At 39.1% G+C, this 17,716-nt stretch overlaps 1 protein-coding gene across 1 annotated transcript in view; it reads left to right on the plus strand.

The window, feature by feature from the left end:
* nav3 (neuron navigator 3) overlaps positions 1 to 17,716 on the plus strand; it is a 170,504-nt gene that overhangs the window by 73,977 nt on the left and 78,811 nt on the right. The window contains exons 6-8 of the mRNA XM_079817471.1: positions 3,079 to 3,147; positions 9,120 to 9,268; positions 14,318 to 15,344. Coding sequence (XP_079673597.1) covers positions 3,079 to 3,147; positions 9,120 to 9,268; positions 14,318 to 15,344 — 1,245 coding nt within the window. The remainder of the gene's footprint in view (positions 1 to 3,078; positions 3,148 to 9,119; positions 9,269 to 14,317; positions 15,345 to 17,716) is intronic.

Consider the following 17,716-nt stretch of genomic DNA (forward strand, 5'->3'; position numbering starts at 1 on the left):
ATTGAATCTAAAATAATAATCAAATGTACTATAGCCTATATCAGAATGCGTTGGAGGTATTTATCAGAATTGACATTGAATCATTTGTTATTACATTCGCAGTGGTTCTATGTTGTTTGATAAATTTTTACACTGTTTCTCGGGTCGATACGACAGTGGTTTTGGCACTTGTTGGCTTAGATGTATTGTTGCAACACAAAAAGTTGTCAACGTTGCTTATATGACTGGAAAAATTATTAAATAAAGACTTTTCATATGCATCCTTATCGTTTTAATTTTTTAATTTGAGTAGGTAGGCTAATCTTGAGATTTATTGATTCCCATTAGAGAAACTGTAGTGAGTGGTTTTGTAATCCTCACTAAACCTAATTTTTTAGATTCAATTTAAGATTTTCTGAACAGTGACCTTGACAAAGTTGGTCTGTGTTTGATTTCTCACTGTGAAGTGTGTCCAATGGCCCACGGCAACAGATTTATCCTTGAGAGACTGTCATACTTTCATACTGCTTGGCTGAATGCTTTCAGAAGTGAAGGAAAACGAAAGAAAGAAAGTTGTAGAGCAAAGACAGTTTTTTTTTTCAACCATCCTGTCCCTGTTGAGCTGGAGGAGAAACGATGGGCCTCATTAATCATGTGGACATGATCACATTCTCAAGAGAGAGAGAGTAAATGAGAGAGTGAAAGACAGTGCTAGTGTCTCACTGGAGCTGTCTTTGGTTACAATGCTTGTTAACCTGCTGTCTTGCCTCCTTCTTTCACTGTCTTCCTCTCGTTCTCTCACTCCGGTGAAGTCTTTGTTGCTCCTCAGGGTTTTACCTGAGGGAGTCTGTAATTTTAAGCCAACTCCTTGTCACGCACTCACCGTAGAAACTTGTTAAAGTGAAACATTCATGGTGGTCATAATGATCTCCTTCTGAGCAGATACACCCACCTCCTCAGTCACTATTGGCACATTTTTGGAAGACGCTTTTGAAAGAATGGACTAGAAATGTAACTTTTTTTGTCACTCTAAATAACTAAGATAAAACCAGCCTTCAGGTGAAAGCTGGTTTTACCTTATGCCCTAAATAGGCGTGGACACAATTACAGCCAATCAGGACATATGATATTTAATTATGTGGGACAGGTTTTTGAACTAATGAAATTTCAGTGTGGGCAGGGTTGCCTATCACGGAATAGATGTATGGAATATGCTTTCTTCTGGCCTAAATTGGTCATTCATGATCCAAGATGGTTGATCAGCGTACCACCTGGTTTTGACCTTGTAAACCATTCTGATTAGCTGTGGTACACCACTTTGGACCAGCAACAAACCATATTGACGACCTTAAGCTGATATGAGCTGTTGTTTTCCAGCATGGCAGATGGTGATAGCAACTAGGTGCTGTTTAGATAGATGATGAACCATTGCGAACTGGACATTCCCTCTTTCTCATTCTCTCTCAATCTTCCACTTTCATCGATTTTCATCCATCCATTGACATTCTCGTTCCATCATGCAGCGCCCACAAACCTGCTAAACGCCAAAGCTTGTCGAGGCATATTTACCCCTTAGACACAGCATATACAAACACAAATGCACACCCAAAACGAACAAAGACAGTGTCAGTCAGCTGTCAGGGGCTGGAGAGAGAGAGATTTGAGACCTATACAGCCAACTGTTCTGTGTTTTGTGTTTGGCCTGAGGTGTTTGTGCTTTGTTTTATGTGTGTGTGTTGTAAGTACAAGTCCTACTGGCAGGACCTCCATCCATCATTTATTCGATCTGAAAAAATGCATTCATTCAACCCAGCCTCAGACAAGGGTCTTCTTTGTCCTTATAGAGATCAGTTCAGTTGTATATATTATTATACTCATAATTAACTTACTACAGTTTTCATTATACAGTATGTACAGTCAGAGTCTGTAAGATTTTTTTGTTTTTGAAAGAACGGTATTCTCTCGCATTTATTCATTCAAATATAGTCAAAACAGCAATATTGTGTAATACTATTGAATTTAAAATGACTGTTTTCTATATTAATATATTTTAAAATGTAATTTATTTCTGTGATGGCTAAACAGAAGTTTTAGATTTGTCTACAGTGTCACATAATCCTTCAGAATTCATTCTAATATGCTTGATTTGGTGCTAAAGAAACAATTATTATTATCACAGTTGTGCTGCTTAATATGTTTGGTGAAAACTGGGTACTTTTTTCAAGATTCTTTGATGAATAGAAAAGTTCAAAAGAACAAGTAAAAGTACATGTAAAGTATAAAAGTCTTTACTGTCACTTTAGATCAATCTACCGCATCTTTACTGAATAAAACTATTCATTTCCTCTATTCAAAATGAGAATCAGAAGGATCATTATTGCTAAGGAACACAAGGAATGTACCATAGTATTGAATCTTTCAGTTAAAATCTTACTTAACCCCAAACTTTTGAAAGGTGTATATTTATGTATTATTTATACACACAGTTAATGTGTTCCTGGAAGAGGTGTGTGTTTGTATGTGTTTGTTTGTGTGAGAGAGTGAGTGTGTCAATTCTCGTTCTCTCTCTCTCTCTCTCTCTCTCTCTCTCTTTGTGACTGGACTGGACCTACAGGAATATCATCTCTGTTGTTTGGGATTTATTGTTTTAGTTTTGTTGTTATAGATGCCAATCTAAACTGTCAGTGATTCAGCGCTGTGAAGAATAAAACTTCTACTGTGTTCACACACACACACATACTTTAAGGTACAGGTTTATGAAGAGTGTGTTTCGGCCTCTAACTTGTTTAGATCTACAGCACACACTGGCGACTAGAACAGTAGGACGGTTGGAGGAAGTACACATACTTGTGGTCAAAGACGAGTGACATGTCATGTGAATCTGAGTAGGCGCACACAGAGGCCATGCTGTTTGCGTTTGCACGTGTGCGCTCAGCCCTGATTGTGACTCGCTAAGAGCCGCCCTTATTGCATTAGAGAGAAAGATGCCACAGTTTGAAAAAAATTCAATCCAATCATTAACCTCATTCGTTTCTCTCTCTCCCTCCCTCTTTTTCTCTCCCGTTTCTCTCTCGTTCTCTCCCCACTACCTCTTTACAGTCTCACCGCACGATATACAAGTCCACCAGGTCACAGTGGAATAGCAGTCCCTCAGAAGAAAAACACAAGGTAGAGTCTTTACAGTATCTGCCTGCTCTCGCTCTGTTCTGACTCCTAAAACTCTCCGCAGACCTTCAGGCTAGAGACTGGTAAAGCGGATCTACTGATGTTCAAAGCTGTAACTGGGTGATGGGAGTGGTGTATGATATAAACGCATGCTGGTGGTGTCCGTTCTTCAACTGTATTCCCATTTCAAAAATCTTTCTGTTGCTTTTCTAAGGGTTTTGAGCTGCATATTTTGGTTCTACTGAGGTGATGCGGAAAGTCCTGGATCAACCTTAGATCTTGAATGCTGTTTATCTCTGTCCACTTTAGCCAGTTTTTATTTGCAGTTTGAAGCTCCAGCAGCAGTTGTCTGGCCCTGAAAGCATTTGCTTCATCTCAGAGCTGGTGGGAAGCTGAGTGCTGGCAAAGCATTTCAAGCAGCCCCTGGTCAAACTATGTGAGATATGTGATGGACACTATGTGGGATATAGTGCTTACTCCACTGACAACTTGATAGGTAGGGTTCAACTGATGGCATTATTTGCTCAAAGCCAACATGTGCCTGCAGGGAAAGGGACAGGAATGGAGACGCTGCAGTTCTCTTTGACTTATATGAGCTCTGGGATCTTCTCTCAAAGCACTGATATAAAAATGTTAGACGGTGTCCTGAATCAACTTTGTTTCATACTGGACTCTCGTCCTAAGTTCAGATGTACTGTATATTTTATTATACAGACTTTTAAATAGTCTGTAAGGATGTAGAGGGCCATTCACATCTAATGTTATCTGTGGGCCACACAACTAGCAACAGCTTTTGAAAATCTGATCAGATTTGAGATTTACGGAAGAACGCCTGGTTAAATGCACTGGAAAATAATCTTATATCAAATATCTCAAGAGGAAAAAAATATCAAAAGGATGAATTGTTGATGGCATATTTATTTTAGTGCTGTCAAACGATTAGTCGCATTCAAAGTTTGTGTATGTTCTGTGTATAATTATTATGTATTAAAATACACACATGTATGTAAGACATTTTTTTATATTTATATATAAAATATTTATATATAATATAAATTATATAAATATATATATACAGTATATACATGCAAATATTTCTTAAATATATACATGTACACTCACCTAAAGGATTATTAGGAACACCTGTTCAATTTCTCATTAATGCAATTATCTAATCAACCAATCACATGGCAGTTGCTTCAATGCATTTAGGGGTGTGGTCCTGGTAAAGACAATCTCCAAACTGACTGTCAGAATGGGAAAGAAAGGTGATTTAAGCAATTTTGAGCGTGGCATGGTTGTTGGTGCCAGACGGGCCGGTCTGAGTATTTCACAATCTGCTCAGTTACTAGGATTTTCACACACAACCATTTGTAGGGTTTACAAAGAATGGTGTGAAAAGGGAAAAACATCCAATATGCGGCAGTCCTGGGGGCGAAAATGCCTTGTTGATGCTAGAGGTCAGAGGAGAATTTGCCGACTGATTCAAGCTGATAGAAGAGCAACTTTGACTGAAATAACCACTTGTTACAACCGAGGTATTCAGCAAAGCATTTGTGAAGCCACAACACGCACAACCTTGAGGCGGATGGGCTACAACAGCAGAAGACCCCACCGGGTACCACTCATCTCCACTACAAATAGGAAAAAGAGGCTACAATTTGCACAAGCTCACCAAAATTGGACAGTTGAAGAATGGAAAAATGTTGCCTGGTCTGATGAGTCTCGATTTTTCTGTTGAGACATTCAGATGGTAGAGTCAGAATTTGGCGTAAACAGATTGAGAACATGGATCCATCATGCCTTGTTACCACTGTGCAGGCTGGTGGTGGTGGTGTAATGGTGTGGGGGATGTTTTCTTGGCACACTTTAGGCCCCTTAGTGCCAGTTGGGCATCGTTTAAATGCCACGGCCTACCTGAGCATTGTTTCTGACCATGTCCATCCCTTTATGACCACCATGTACCCATCCTCTGATGGCTACTTCCAGGAGGATAATGCACCATGTCACAAAGCTCGAATCATTTCAAATTGGTTTCTTGAACATGACAATGAGTTCACTGTACTAAAATGGCCCCCACAGTCACCAGATCTCAACCCAATAGAGCATCTTTGGGATGTGGTGGAACGGGAGCTATGTGCCCTGGATGTGAATCCCACAAATCTCCATCAACTGCAAGATACTATCCAATCAATATGGGCCAACATTTCTAAAGAATGCTTTCAGCACCTTGTTGAATCAATGCCACGTAGAATTAAGGCAGTTCTGAAGGCGAAAGGGGGTCAAACACAGTATTGGTATGGTGTTCCTAATAATCCTTTAGGTGAGTGTATATGTGTGTATTCAAATATACACAATAATTATACACAGTAGACGCACATATATTATGTAAACACAAACTTTTATTTTGGATGTGATTAATTATTTGACAGCCTTTATTTATTTATTTATTTATTTATTTGTTTATTTATTTATTTATTTATTTATTTATTTATTTATTTATTTATTTATTTATTTATTTATTTATTTATTTATTTATTTATTTATTTATTTATTTATTTATTTATTTATTTATTTATTTATTTATTTATTTATTTATTTTCTCCCGGATGATCATTACCATGCAAGTTTGTGTGTGTGTGTGTGTGTGTGTGTGTGTGTGTGTGTGTGTGTGTGTGTGTGTGTGTGTGTGTGTGTGTGTGTGTGTGTGTGTGTGTGTGTGTGTGTGTGTGTGTGTGTGTGTGTGTGTGTGTGTGTGTGTGTGTGTGTGTGTGTGTGTGTGTGTGTTTTCAAAAAATACACACTTTCTCCTGTTAGTTTCTTTAGAGACATGCATATGAACTTCATCTGAGGCTTCATTGATTAATTAAACACAGGATTATTGTATAGTAATTTGGGTTAGAGAGACAAAATTAATAACCCATGATCCTGTTTCTTATAGAGGGAAAGCAGAATAGATAATAGTGCATAAATTAGCTATCTTTTAGAATCCAAAACTTTCAGCTCAATCCAAAGTACTTCAATTGGTGTATTAAGATTCACCGGAGATGACAGAAGCGGTCTTATTTGATCCTAAAACAAAATTTGAATTGGCATAATTTGAAAGATCTTATCTTCCATAAGGCCTTTTTATGTATGAAGGACACAGATTGGAAAAGATGTGACATGTTATTTAAATTCAGTGATTATTTAGCAGTGCAGATGAACCCTGTCAGACAGCTAAAGACAGTTGAACCCTGTCTAACGCTCACGGTTTTCATCTGAGCTCCATTAACACTTTAATTATAACCCTAACATAAACAAGAGCAGATCCAGAGACCTGATCTTCCAGCTGACCACCTCAGCTTCAGGTACTGACTTTTCAATAACAGCCCCTGAAGCAGAATATGTATTTTCTGTGTCATTAGTGTCATCAAACAACCTCCAAAAATAATGAAAATTTCAAACAGGTTTGGCCAAACGATATAGTCCTGCCTCAACTTGGCACAGTAGTGTGTTGCTGTGTCAGCTTGTTCGGAATGCTCAAACAGTAATTCTTTCAAAGTACCACAGATAATATTTTTTTTTTCTCTGAAAAATCAGCCTGTGAATGTCATATTTGTCTCTGTGTATTACGTCAGGATAGGATAAAGTATTTTAGCACAGAAAAAATTATGCACCGCAGCTTTAACTCAGGTCTATTTTAGCAAAATTCTCTATATTCTGATGCCTGGTAAGCACTAAATTTATCCTCTACAAGCATATTTTTGTTTGTGTATGTATACATGATACGTATTTATGCAAATCGTAGTCTAAGGAACATTTCAAGACCAAATTAGAAAACCAAATGTCTTATAAATGCTGAAATCAGATGTTGCTTGCATCTCTGAACCAGGCCAAACTGAATCTGCTCACTTTTGATGTTTTCTTTGCAAATTCAGGGGGAAAATCTGCAGATTTCAACGTGATAAAATGTGTTGCGCTCAGCTGAGGATACTACAGTTGTACTGATAGCTGAAAGCATGATGCAATTAGTCAACATATTTAATAAACAAACACACAAGGGCCAACGTGAATCTGCTGAGCTCCATGTGGGCCTGTTAAAAGGAAAACTTTTAAAACTCTTCAGTTCAGACGCTGTCCTCAATTCAGACACTGCTCTCCGCCCCAATTTTCACCAAAATAACCTCTCTGAGAAATGGCATTAGATATGCTTTTTCAGAGCCGCTTTTCACATTTGCTTATTATCATAGCTGGCAATGGTGGCCTTCATAACAGGTTAATAGGAAAAAGCAGAAGTGCCTGATGGGAAATGAGCGAGTGATGAAGCAGTGTCATTAGAGGCTTGATGAGACATGCACCTGAAACTGCCTGAATCATTGTTTTCCAATCCATCATTTCTGAGAGAGCTATTTGCTCTGATTCTTTGTAATAAGACTTTTCAAAACATATTTGATCGGTGATGAATTTCAAATGATGATGGGAATTTGAAATGGTTTTTAAAATGCTCCAAATAAAACGAATAGGTCTTTATTAGTTTATCAATTTGGTTTGTTAAAATCAATCGCCTTTCGCTGTAATCAGATTTGAGTAACGTGAAACATCTCTGTTTGGTGAGAAATTGAATCAGCTGTAAAAAATGTGTCAATGTCAAACAACCTTAAAATTCCTGCCTTTTCTGTTCCACCCCCGACATGTTTATGAGACGCTGTTAGGCTGATGTGTTTCCCAATTAAAAACTACCACTTGTGAGTCATTAACAAGCTTTGTGCAGGAGTAAATCATCAATAATGTGTATACAGCACAAGGCAATGCAAAGAACACACACATACACATGCCAGGCTAGTATCATTGCAGATTTTAGAGTAATAAAGAGTTGTTTATTATGCTGACATGTTGAGGAATGAGCCGTTTTAAAATTCACACTGTATATAAATCAAATAATTATTCGTAAAAGCCATTCATTTATTGACTTTTATGGGTGGGGTTTACTGTCAAAAGGTATTACCAGAGCTTTAATGTTATTAGAGCTTATATACAGTTCAACGTATGTCTACGCTCTCTAAGAGGGTAGACATACGAGATGATCTATCTATCTATCTATCTATCTATCTATCTATCTATCTATCTATCTATCTATCTATCTATCTATCTATCTATCTATCCATCTATCCATCTATCCATCTATCCATCTATCCATCTATCCATCTATCCATCTATCCATCTATCCATCTATCCATCTATCCATCTATCCATCTATCTATCTATCCTCATTGATGTCTAGTGTTGTCACCAGCTATATCTAGTGCTATATTCATGTTTAATAATATAACAACATATTGTGTTTCGAATCCTAAAATTAATTCATAGCCATGTTTGGTAAATCTGAAAATAACCTCAAATACTTTACTAATAACACATATTTTATATGCAATTTATTTGTGTTTAATATTATATATATATATATATAAATGGAACCATTAAGACCCTTTTCGGGCATGTACTAGTACAATGTTTTAAAGATGTTTGGGCTTTTAAAGATGTACCGTGGTCAAAAAAAAAGCTACCCATTTCTATGCATTTCTATTAACCTCGATGGCCCTTTAAAGGTTTGGAGTCACTCAGACTTAAAAAAAATAATAATACTTTTACTCATAAAGGATAAATTGATGAAAAGTGACAGTAAAGTCATTTATAATGTTGCAAAGTATTTCTATTTCAAATAAGTACTGTTTTTTATTCACAGAAGAATCCACAAAAAAAAAAATTCAGCATGAGTAATATTAGGAAATGCACCATCCAATCTCCATTTCATTTGGGGTTAGGTTTAGTGTTAGAAAATATCCTTAGCTCACAATAAAAACAATAGAGTTTAGTCCCTAATGGAAAGTGTGTTTTGTTTGTGTGTGTGTGTCTGTCATAGTCGTATGTAATCTCATTCAGCTCATATCCAGTGATTGAAGACCGAACTAATGTGTTAGTGTTGTGTGTTTCAGGTTACCAGGTCCCTCCAGAGTTCCCGCTGCAGGCAGCGGCAGTAGCAGCAGTAAAGCCCACGGCTCCTCAAACCTGAACCGAAGAAGCCAGAGCTTCAACAGTATTGACAAGAGTAAACCACTGCAGTATGCTAGCGGCAACGACAGAGGTGAGCAATATACAGACTTTACATTTTCTATCTTATTATTATTTCTGCATGTTACTAACATGAAACAGCCACAGGTATCCACTAGATGGTGCCACTATCAAAGGAACAGTAGAGCTATGGTACCAGGCAAGATGCTCTAAGCTAGTTTCCCCTGTAAAAAAAAAAATGCATTTATTATTACATTTTCATAATGACGTAAATAAATCTGTAGAAAAACACATTTCCTGAGGAACACTTCGGGACTTGAAGTATTATATTGCACTGCAGTTCCTCTCTGGTGTGTTATTCACATCTGAAAAGGTGATCTGCCCTAGGCATTCACTGTCCTCCTCCTACATATTTAGAGATGACGTTAATGTTATATTTTTGCTTCTTCCACATAACCAGCCTATTCAGGGTTCACTTCAGATTTCATCTTCCTGTCAGAGCCGAACCATCATTCAAAGCCGACTTCATAAAACCACACGGCTATTTAGCCACCAGTGTGTAAATCTCCACAGGCTAGTTGGTTACTTCATAAATCTGCGCTAGACCTGATGGAGTGTGTCGATTGAAGTCGGGTTAGGAGTTCAAAGACGTGTGACCTGCCTTTTGCCTCTAGTTCACCCCTCACAGCAAGGATCCATGGCGATCTGTGAACAAAACGCAACTGATTTCCCTCGCAGACTGTTTGTTTTGGCTGTGCTGCCCGGTGAGATTTATACCGGACTTTACTGGTCCTTGTTCACCATTAGCACAGATGCTGGTGTTCCCAGACACTGGGCATGGAGAGGGCGAGACAGCACACACAAAGCCAGACAGAGGGTCTCACATGGCAGACGGAGCTTTGATGAATCAGAGAGTCCTAATAGGCAACGTCTCTCTTGAAACCCATAGCTGCCCTTTTCCATCGGGCCTAACATTACTCAAAACCTTGATTTACAGGGCTACTGCGCTAATACCTCCACAGATGAGAAAAGCAAACTCCCATCTGCCTTTTTTTTCCTCATCTTCCTTTTTCTTCTGTCCAAAGAGTCTGCCGCACTGGAGGAACCAGGGAGGGGCTGGTAGGGAGAGAATGAGCTCTGTTCCAAAAACTAGTGAGCATTTTAAGGCATCATAGCTGCACTGTTGACACAAAAGCTGTTCCAAACAATAGGTAGAAAAATTATGCTGCCTTTTGAGACTCCGGGCCCTATTTTAACAAACTAAACGCATGGTCTAAAGCAAATGTTGCACTTAAAGCGTGTCCGGATCTACTTTTTCTAGTTTAACGATGGGAAAAATAGGCGGCGCGCCTGGCGCATAGTCTAAAAGGTTTGTCTCTATTTTCTTAATGACTCATGGGTGTGTTTTGGGCATAACGTGCAATAAACCAATCAGAGTCTCATCTCCCATTCCCTTTAAAAGCCAGTTGCGCTTGCACCATGGCGGATTGCTATTTACAAGGCGGAATTTGCGAGCGGAAAGACTGAACGCTTCTCCAGAGAGGAATTATTTTATTTTTAATATTTGAAAATGTGTGTGTGCTGCTGCGCGTCCCTGTGTGTGTAATAAGCAGAGTGTATGCATGTTGTGCACCCGCCTATAGGCGCATATTACTAATGCGCTCCTTAAATAACAAAAAAAAAAATACTGCGCCATTGACTGCGTCAGGCTGAAACTAGCAAAAAACAGTTGCGTCGTGCTTGGCGCCGCATTGTGCCGGGGGCATGATAGTGCCCTTAATGTTTTGGCCAAATTGTAAAGGTGTGGTCACATTTTGGGGTTGTGGTTGTGCATTGTCAATAGTGTAGCGATATATGAAGCAGTTGCAAAATCTGTGAGGGGAAATATTTCGCTAGTGATAATTTCTTAATTGTGTTGACACCTATTGAAATTACTATTTTACCAGCAAAAATTGGCCAAACTAAAGTAAATATGGCCGCACCTTCATAGGGGAGGATATCTTAGAATGCATTTTCACAAACGAGATACTGAAAAGGCAGCAAAAAATGGTCTGGTATATATATATGAATGGGAAAAATCTTAACAGTATAGTCGCACTTTGCAGTTACGTTGAGACAATTAAAGTTTTTTTTAAAGAGGCACTGTAACATCTAATATGGTGTAGAAGGTATTGAAGTCCTGCCGTAAAGTTAAAAGAGCCATTCACCTGTTTGTTTATGCTAAAAAAAAATTGTGCATTAGCTAGCCCAGCATGAATAAATAGTTGTTTTTTTTTGCTTAAAAAGCACAATTTTTATGATACCAGTTGTGCAATTCTGTTCCTGATTTGAAATGTGTTTTTAAAGCATCATTTCTAACAGTTACTTTTAGACACCATTCAAATAGATCAGGCATTTCCAAAATATTTTGTCTTCCCTCTAAGTACCCCATTCAATTTTAAGTTAATATTTAAATAATTGAACAACATGTTCACGGTTCTTTGATGTTGGTTAATGGTTACATGACATGCAGTTTAACAACAAAAAAAAATATTTCAGTTAGTGTTTTATTTTCATTGTTTTATTTTAATTTTACATTTTTATGATTTAAATAATTATGAATGATTTAAAAGCTTTTCAGTTCACAAACACCCAGCGAACTGCTCACCTGGGGTTCACAAACACTGACTCTCCTTTAAGGGACTTTGGCTAAACTTAATAGCAAATAATGAAATAAAATTTAGATTTCATTAATATACTGAAAAGTTTTGGTAAAATCAGTTCAGGGCTAGTTTATATATTATTTGTGTATGTTGTTATGTATTTAGTATGCTTATTGTATCAACTTTGTTAGCTTAGCATCATGCAATCAATTGAGATGCAAGATGAGTTTTATTTGCGCTTTATGCTGCCTATATAATGTTCCAAATCAGGCACTTATTACGGTTCAGGTGCTGCCTTTTAGCCCTTTAGGCAGCTTGCTAGGTTCTGGAACAGAGCTAGCATGTAGTCTTTCACTCTATGGCAGGCTTGAATACAAATTTCATAATCCGGAGTTTGACCTTTAACTGATTTAATCCTTAACCTCAAAATCTGTCAGCACCCAGTGCTACCGTCACCTGTGTATTTCAGCACAAAGCCTCTCTGTGGATGCAAATCTCACACTGTTTATAAACCCTATGCCAAGTTAGTAGGCACAAACACTTGCATGTTAAGTAGTCTTGTATAACAAAGCTAATTTCACAATTCACACTGACTGCAGGAGTGAATCAGCATATTTGCTAGCGTTAGCTCAGTTCAGAATGCTTTTAAAAGCACTGTGTCCAGTTCCTAGATTAGTTTGAAGGAAATCATTGTTGTTTAGTAAACTCAATGAACTGGCATAGCTTCATACAGTAGCACCTGTGACGGTGGAGATATATCAGAACTGGACAGAAGAGATAACAAAGAAAGCCAGAGGCAAAGGAAATGGCTAATGCGATCCATTCTGGATTAAACAGTAGTGGATTAAGATGGGAAATCTTCAATGCCATGTTTGCTGTCAGTGCACCTGTTAATATGTTTGTTTTGGAATGTGTGTGGCATCCTACCAGACCAAAGTGGCATTTCGCTTTCAACGTATAAAGTGGTGTGGAGAAAAGACGGGTAGCTATGGTAACCACGCTTCGATGGTCTGGTGTGTGTATGTGTGTGAGAGAGGCTGTTATTTAAGCTGCTGTTATCTCCAAAAACGGGGTTAATTTAGCTGACACATGCACTGAAGCCCGATCCACACAACGCTCATTCATAGTCCAATCACTGTTCCCTTTACAAGATTTTCAATGGAACCAAATGAAGTCCCATCTCCTCCTCTCTTCCCTTATGTTTAGAATTTTTCAGCTTGAGTCTTTGATATATCTGGATGCAAATCAAAGTTAGGGCCAGCCCGAGTTACTGTGAGATTAAGGAGATTTACTTGCAGTTTGTTGTGTTATAAGGCAGTGGAAGCATTGGTGTATTACTGATCTTTTAAAATGTACAGAGACTCATTAAAATGGTATTTTATTTTCCGTATGTATAATCTGTTGAAATCAGATTTAAAAACACTTGAGTGAATCTCACAAAATATCCCAAAATCGAGAGAAAAAAAAAACATTTTATTTTTTTTACTTCCTTTTTTGGAATGAACAATTCTGAATTGGGATTCTCATTAGATTCTCAATTCTGCAATATACTACTGTTTACAGTATTACAGTGATCGTCAAAGTTTATTTTATTTATTTGTATTTTATTTTTAGTAAAAATTACCCAAGTGAAAAAATATGCTTTTGACTGGTTGCCAGAGATTCACTCTTAAAATGTAAAATATATCCTTACACATACTTACTTGAGTATACTTATTTGGTATGTACCATGGTACTGTATGATTACTGTATTCATATGCCATATGTCATATTCATATTGGTGCTAGAAAGAAAATGTCATTCATCAAAGAAAAAGAAAAACAAACCCAACATGGTTATACAATGGTACTTTTTGTCAATAATGTGCAATCCAGAGAAATCTGGTCAAAGTAATCTGATTTATATACACTTACAATGTAAAGCATTTTGAGTCTGCACCCTGAGCTTTACAATTGGAAGTTGTCATTATTGGACTGATAGATTTGTGCAATGTCATGGTCTAAAAGGATTGATATACAGTATGTAGATGTGTGGTTCCTCAACATGAACATGATGTATTTATATTAGATTAAGTATGTTTATATATATATATATATATTATCCTGTGAGCCATGTTGATTCTCTGCAAAACATCACTGCATTTACAAAGAACAAGAGGGTGTCTGGCAACAACAAAGTATTTGAAATCCCACAAAATCAATTTAGGAGCCAATTTTCTGCCTGAGTGCATCACAGCATTGCTTGGGATTTCAGTATGCGGTAGTTGCAGAGTAAAGATTTGGATGAAGCACTATCTATTTCTCATGTATTTATAGGACATTTTTCTTTCCCACAATCTCTTTCCTCTTATGCTAATATTTGATTATTGCTTAAGTCATACAATTTTCTCCTTGCCAAACACAAACTTTGTATTGCTTCTAGGGTGTAGTTTTATCATTCTAACAGATGTGTCCACTGTGTTGTCTGTTTCTCTGTCACAGAGTCGGTGAAGGGCATCCCTCTGCCAGGCAGCATGAACGGCAGTGGCTCGGTGCCCTCCAGCACCAGCGGGCAGCAGCTGGCCTCTGCCATCCCCTCTCCCACTGCTGGAAAGTCCTGGCGCAGCAAGTCCATGAACATGAAGCACAGTGCCACCTCATCCATGCTGGCCACCAAGCCGCCCAGCCCAACCGCTTCCCCGACCCCTCCCTTATCATCTGATCGCCTCCGGCCCCCAATCACAGATGCCTCCAAATCAGCCCCCGGCAACCAGCGCTCCATGTTGGAGAAGTTCCGGCTCATCAACCCTCGCTCCGCATCCAGAACCTCGCCCTCGGTGGCCGAAATGTCTCTTCAGGAGGAGGACGACTTGTCGGAGTTTGGAGATGAGGGGACCTGCAGTCCCACACCAACCTGCGGGATCTCGAAACAGCAGGGGAAGACCTCAGCATCCTCCTTTGCACCCCCAAACAAGACCAACAACTGCAAGAACCAGAACAATAAGTCCTTGCCGCAGCCCAAAGACAAAGAGGACAAGAACAAGACCAAGAGCAAAGCCAGCACACCACCCAAAGAGGAGCCAGTAATATTGGAGCCCTCTAAGAAAGGCTCCAAGATCGCAAGCCTCATCCCCAAAGGAAACAAAACATCTGCAGCCTCTGTGAAGAAAGAAAGTGCAATCCCCGCCTCCAGCGGCATCCCCAAGTCTGGTCTAAAGGCTCCGTCGGCGACCACCAAGCCTGCAGCAACTCAACCTAGTGTACCTGCACCGAGTGCACCTGCTACAAGTGGTGAGAAGACCAAACTTAGTAAAGGCAGTCAATCTATATATATGCAGAGATCTTTGGGAGGTGTGGAGAATCGTAAGACCAGCATGGTGTCATCAACCAGTACCTCAGCACTTTCTGGATCTGCCACTTCAGGGCTGGGTGGTGGAGGAGCTCTAGGAGGCAATGGGGTAGTACAACTTCCCCAGCAGCAGCAACACAACCATCCCAACACAGCAACCGTCGCGCCCTTCATGTATCGGTGAGTGATTCCAAAGTCCCTTTAAGACAAGTCATTTCACTCGGTGGCCATCTTTGAAACGCCTCTTGCAAGTGCAGCTCCTATCTCTTTCAATGGGGAAACATCAAATTCTCCAAAACTGTTTGCCAGGCTTACGATTAAATGTCATATTTGAAATCACCAATGAAATCTGACAACAACTGTCTCATAAATTTAGTTTCTAAACGCTTGAATCATGACAAAAAAAACTGTATTTTTTCAGCCTGGACAAAGCTAATGCGCAATCCTAAGTACTCGTCTCAGAACACTGCCTGTTTCTATAACAACCGGAGCTTCTAACGGCAGCTGCAGTGACGCGATGACTTTACTAATCAACGTTTGGCTCTTTCATTTACAAGGCGGGCGTACTCGCCATATTTGGTGTTGCACTTTCTTCCATTCATAAGTAATCGGAGTGCACCGTTTTTCTATATATAAAGTCTTTGGTGATTCTCAAACACAGTTGGACATGATTGGACATTGCTTTGCATATTGTTAAGGATGGTTGCCGAAGTTGCGGGTACCTACTTAATCATTAAGGATCTGGATCTCTTCTGTTCAGTCACAGAAGAGTCCACCTCTGTCATATTACATTTACCGTTACACCCCTAGAGAATGAATTAAGGGCAGATGGGCTTTCCTTGTGATCAGTGTCTCTTTGGATACAATTATTTCTGAGTTTTTTGGACAGAAATCTCTCAGTACAGAAAACAGATGCCAACTGGTCGTTTTTTAAACTTACTATGTCCTCATCATAGACCCTGCTGACTTCTAGTCCTGGCAGGGCTACTGGGGTCTACATATCCAATGACATTAAAGGGTAAGACTCTGATAAACAGACAGATCTGGGTTTCTTGGTTCTATTCTGGGTTGTAAAATTATTATCATTATCCATGAGACAGCAGGACCATGTCTCTGTAATTACCCTCAATAGACAGACAAAGATGAAACCCTCATCCCCAGGAGGTCCAGAATAATTACCTCATCTTTTACTCATTCTGCACACTGCTAACCAGACAGACACTTTAAAGAATCTCTATTGCCAAATGTAACGGGTACTATTCCTATCACTAGTCGTTCACAAGATACACCACAAACAATATACAAAGTACAGCAAAATTCAGTTTTTGTTTAGATGTGGGATTTAATATCTAGAAAAATTTGAATGTTATAGAATTGGGTGGGAAATGAACATGTTCCGACATGTTGCACAGTGGTGTTTCTGTGCAGGAAACCCGGGTTTCAGTCATTTTCGAATCAATCATTTCTTCACTCTCCTGTCAGAATAAAGGCAGAAAGAGAAATCTGGAGGATGTCTTGTTAAATCTGACTGTGAGGGGTGATGTTAACAGGATGGATCTCTTTTCATTATAGATTGTCTAGACAAGAGTCCTGTTTTGACCAGACAGGGTGAGACCCCTCTTACACACATAGGCTGACGGAGCAACATAAAGCATCATTAATTACAGACATCTATCTATACAGTTTATCAAACCAGCTTTTAGACCCACAAACACACACCCACTGATCATCTGTCCATTGCATCACATATCCAATCGCGCAGTGTTTTTTAAGAAAAAGCAGCGGGTAAACGTCTCATCTCACCAGTATTAATAGCCAGAGTGGGAACCGCTGAGACATTTGCCAGACCGCCTCGTTTGAGGGGCGTGGCCTCCCTTCAGTCCTCACCGAGAAACTGGTGACATAACAAATGATGGCTAATGAGGGTGAATAGGTTTGAGTGGAGGAAGTGGGAACTGAAAAGAGAATATGCGATTGATGGGCGGAGGGCATTCATAACAGTTTGAGTCAGCTTATTAAAAAGACAAAGAGAGTGTTAATGGTCCTATGATAGACAAAAACTGAGTGTTAAAAGCAAGGGTGGAAGGGTATTGTCCTTGAGTGATTGTGTATGTTCAGTAACATGTTTAATCCTTCGCTTGATAAAGAGCTCTCCAACCCAATGACCCTCGTCTGACATGCCTGCACAAACAGAACCCTTAGAGCTCAACGGCTCTAATAAAAACACACTCACCACCCTTGAAGGTTCATTATTCACAGGAAGACGATGGTGTTTTCTTAAAGCTGTTTTGGCATTATCAGTGTCGTCTCATAAGGATTATAACCTAAAGTCTTTATGGAATTTTAAACAGAAGCCTTTATTACATTCCACCACTGCAGATCTTCCTCTCGAGAGCTTTGCTTGATACCGTAAAACCTGCAGGGCTGCGACAGCACTCAATGGTACACTGCATTTTGAATGGGTCCACATGGTGCATGCTCTTTAAAACTACACTTACGTCAAACTATTTGACATGTTTGGCAAAGGTGGGTGAGTTGATGAAGTTGCATTG

The sequence above is a fragment of the Gobio gobio genome (assembly GCF_949357685.1).
Source record: "Gobio gobio genome assembly, chromosome: 5".
Lineage (NCBI taxonomy): Eukaryota > Metazoa > Chordata > Actinopteri > Cypriniformes > Gobionidae > Gobio > Gobio gobio.